Genomic DNA, 4655 nt, shown 5'->3' on the forward strand with positions numbered 1-4655 from the left:
ATTTGACTACCTTAGTTCCCTTAATATAGCCTAAAACACCTTGATTTACCTAGCTTTTCCTTTAAGATCTTTCACAACAGAATTCTACTTCCTTTTAACACTCTACAATTCTCATTGCCTCTCATCCAATCTACTTTATTAGCTAACACCCACAGAATCAACATTTGAATATCACATAACAATTTACTCATACATGCATTTTTATCAAACTTCAATTCAAAATAGCAATATTTCCCCCAAATCACTTCGAATTACACTCTTCAACAAAACTCACAAATCATNCAACCAAAGATTTATCACAAAAGAAAAGAAATATAGCTCCCTTTACCTCTAAACGGAACGCCAAGCTCACGAAAACCCCAATTGCTCACTTACACCTCAAGAAAGACTAGGATTACCTACAAATCATAAATTTGTGGTAGGAGGCAGAATTAGGGACCTAGACAGACTTGGAAATTACAAAGAAGAAGTATAATGCTCATGCAAATAAAAATCTGGTGCATGCCGCACATCCTTGAGATGCATGGAAAAGGGAGGACTACTTACCGGTGACGGAACAAGAAATTGACCGGTCGGATTTGAAGTCCACAACTTCGAGATTACCTAAGCGGTCTCTGATGGTGGAATAGATGGATCAATGGAGGATAAATCTAGAGAGATGGTGGAGAAAGTTTGAGAAACAAAGCTTTAGAGAGAGATGGAAATTTTTGGGTTCTTACATGTACGATCTCACTATTCATAATTTAGAATTTGATGACAGAAATGTATATTCTATTCTCGTACTTTACTTAGAAATGTTGAACTGATTACTGAACATTTTATCATTAAGAGTATTGAAAAACTCTTATTGGTTGTCAAGCATTACAAGATTTCTTATACGTCACCGAAACTTTTCGTGTTACACATGATTTAAAAAAAACATTATATTGCCTTAATATGAAATATATCTATTTATAGGTGGATCGTTTTCCTAGATGGTATTTTGGAATAATATTGTGATTTTTAAACTCGTGTTAAACTTATAACTTAAATCACATAATTCATATAATTTCAATAATGGATTACAATTTCAAAAGGTCCTTAAAATTCTTAAATTTTATAGCATATTTATTGGAAAGGTTATGTATTATTAGGATCCAAGTCTGATAAAATCTTTCTATTGAAATACAGTAAAATTTAAGTTTTTTCTTTAGTTATTGGATTATAAGAATAGAAAAATAATGAATTAGAAGAATCATGAGAATAAGAATTAAAAAATATTTATTTATGTTGAAAATATACCTGTTTAACAATTAAATAAAATATTAATCAAACAATGATTCTTATTAAAAAAAATTGTATTAAACTAAAAACTGCAAAAAGGTTTAAAAATAATGTGATTGAATAAAATATGCAAAAAGTAAATTAAAACTGAAAATTAAATTAGTAAATAGTCGAATGATTTGCAGAATAAACACTTCTCCTCAACTGTATTGATGAATGAACAGGAGGAGAGTGAGAATATATGATATAATGATAATATTCTATGGCTAGGCGATTACGTTACATGATAATCTTGAACCTAAAGTAATGATCTAATGATCTAATGATACATAGCTCCTCCAGTAGGGCATGAAGTCCTAGTACTACTAAAATGGAATTGAATATTTATAGTGAAATTCAACTCAGGTGACTGCCACAGGTGTAGGAGCTCCTGCAATGGTGAGGTAAGATCGAGTTGAATGTGTTTGAAATGATTTATTATTATTATGATATGTTTGATTGAAGCCAGACCACTTCATTTGCATGAAACTAGTCTTCCTCCATCGATTTCTTTGCAGCATTGCACATTACTCGAACAATCGCAATTAAGTTGTCTGCTTTTCCAATATAAAACTCAAGCAAACACGATACCAGATGTTGGTAATTTTCACCCGCTTTTGCAATCTGAAACTGCTCTCTCAATTCCAATTCTATCAGAATATGAATCTGCTTCTTCCTTGTTGATGTCTTTGCAATCACTTGAATGTATTCGTGACAACCTCCGGGAAACTTTTTGGTCGTTCCCCATTTTGAAATGCATAGCTTTGTACTGAATCCTCTGTCTCGGAGCTCCGTCACAACTTCTCTTCTCAAACAGCTGCTGCAATCCAAAGGCTTTCCCTTCAAGCAGCTGCAAAAATCCGAACCCTTCACCTCTTGTATGATTCGACCAACCTCTCCTCTCAATTTTGACCCTCCTACATGGTAACGCTCCAATGTTTCCTGAACAACATTATTATATCATTCTTTATTCTTGTTTCAAAAACGACACGAAAGATTTATAACATACAATAATGAGAATTTGTTGAAGGAATGTTGAAAAAGTACCTGAAGCAGTGAGACCTGAGATTCCCAATGCAAAGTGTTATCGGGTGAGCCATGAGAATGGGCGTTGTCTTGCCACCATAGATCTTCATCAAGCTCTGATTCATTGGAATAATATTCTTCATCAATGAACATAAACACTTTCTCTTCCANGCTGTCCATCTTTATTCTTTCACTCTTCAACAACACAACCCTTTCGTTTCTATCTGTGTACCATGCAATAACAAATTCATCAACAATTAATATATTTTTTTACAAGTTGGTGGAAGAAGAGATCATAAATTCATAAACAAAGTTATGCTCTTCTTACAGAAAAAATCAACATCTCCTGCACCTATATATAGCCACACACATGGATAGGTTAATTATAGTCTTACCATCTTATTAATGCTTAATTTACCAAACAAAACATTTTCATTGTCACTCTAATTCAAACATTTAATCATGTGTCAGTATACTTTACCATACTTTTTTTTCTTTTTTGGTATTAAAGGGGAAATATACATGACATTCTTTTTTCCTTACTGCTAATATTAGCCAGAAATTTATATTTAGTGGTTTTTTCTTGGGATATAAATGATTCTATCGTTGTTTCCCTCTCAAAGCCAAAAGTATTTAATTAGGGAATAAAATATCTTGGCACATTTTTCTTTGATTAAAATGATATTGTTTTTGAGGTGTGGTGTAGCTGTAGGAAGTGATCATCATCAACCACCTATTATATACCAAAATATCTGTTATACTAATCTTAATTTCAGGACCACTTTGCTTTTTCTGAACTCTGAAATCAGGTTAATTATAATTATAATTATTTTACTCTTCAATTAGTTTTGTCAAATGGTAGTTATCAGTGTTAAACAATCATTTTCTTTTCAAATATTCAAACTTATTTTCACATCTTAAGCATCCTTGAGAATAGATCCCCTGCTGAAGGCGCCTACACTGAAGGCTTGCTCAATGCCAAGCTCACCCAGGTCACTTTCACTTCCTAGTTTATGCAAATCTCAGGGTTCATGAATTGGAGAATAAAGCTATTGTAGAGATGTTGTGTTACTAATATCTTATCATGTTGAGAGTGGAAATTATGTTGTCCCAAAACTCATTCATCAAACTACATTTTTCAGGTTTTTTGTATCCGCTTTCCCATTCTTCCTGGGAAAGAGGAAAAATATAATCCCCATCACTCACCAATTAACCCTAAAAATTAAAGACATTCAAGGTTACTATTGCCTTGGTCCTTATAGTTACCCCCCATATTAAGTTGTTTTAGTTATATTTCTAGAAAAATATAAGTTTTAGTCTTTATAAGACAAAATTATAAGTTTTAGTCCTTGCACGTGAATGAAAGTCAATATATGAAGTCTCAATTCTTCAAAATTGAAAATGTAGTACCCATTTTTAATACCGGTTTGAATAGTATATGAGATAATCATATTTGTGTTTATGTCACGAGAGAAATCGGAGTACATACTCTTTCCTTCATTCTTTGAAGAGATCCAAAATGGATTAAAAAAGGGCTGAATATTAGATTTGAAGAGATCCTTATACTGGGACTGAAGCTTAAAATGATGGCAATCATAGGGATCAAATGAATAGTTTAACCTTTATAACTTACGCTACTTCTTTGGCACCAACCATTGCAATGAAACATGGGAACACACCACAGATACACGGGCATAGACTTCATCTCGTTAAGCAGAACAGTAGCAAGAGAATTAAGATAGGCACCTCTGTGACTATAGATCACACCTTTGGGGTTGGATCCCATTCATCTTTTGGCCTCCTCATCCTCATATATCAAAGTGTTGCTAGCATGGAGAGGTGATCGAAAGGATTTCAAGTGCCCCCCTAGCAATATCGAGTAATTCATAATCAACGAAAATAAGTTTAGCCTCAGAATGTTTTAGCTGGAACATTAGGGGCCAATACAGCAACCTGATCAAGCTCAAACAATCAAAAGTAGTTCGATATGCACCATGTTCCACTAAAACCGAACGAATCAAACCAAACAACAACAAAAGTTTCACTTTTTAACCAAAGAAAAGAGTGAAATTGAGGTAAAAGGTAGGGAGCGAAAGAAACAAACCACATCGCCGGGAGCAAGACCGACACAGAGTTGAGCAATGGAAGAAGCAAGTTTGATGCAGCGCTGATGGGTCCAAGAAGGTGATCGGAGTGAGCGGAACATAGTTGGCAGAGCAGCGGATACTTCCTTCCATCTATCTCTTTCTTTACTCTTTACTCTGAAACCACATTCAAGGAGAAGCAGTTACTATTTAATTACAGGTTTAATACCTTGGTCCTTGGTA

General features: G+C 33.9%; 1 protein-coding gene across 1 annotated transcript; it reads right to left on the minus strand.

Moving 5' to 3' along the window:
• Positions 1 to 1791: 1791 nt before the first annotated feature.
• Positions 1792 to 4655, minus strand: LOC106757025. The gene is made up of 4 exons (XM_022779036.1): positions 4433 to 4655; positions 3982 to 4194; positions 2350 to 2552; positions 1792 to 2244 (listed from the first exon to the last, which is right to left on the minus strand). The coding sequence occupies exons 2-4, from the start codon at positions 4112 to 4114 to the stop codon at positions 1792 to 1794; spliced, it is 789 nt and encodes a 262-aa protein (XP_022634757.1). The 5' UTR covers positions 4115 to 4194; positions 4433 to 4655.

Source organism: Vigna radiata, chromosome 3 (assembly GCF_000741045.1).
Source record: "Vigna radiata var. radiata cultivar VC1973A chromosome 3, Vradiata_ver6, whole genome shotgun sequence".
Classification (NCBI taxonomy): Eukaryota; Viridiplantae; Streptophyta; class Magnoliopsida; order Fabales; family Fabaceae; genus Vigna; species Vigna radiata.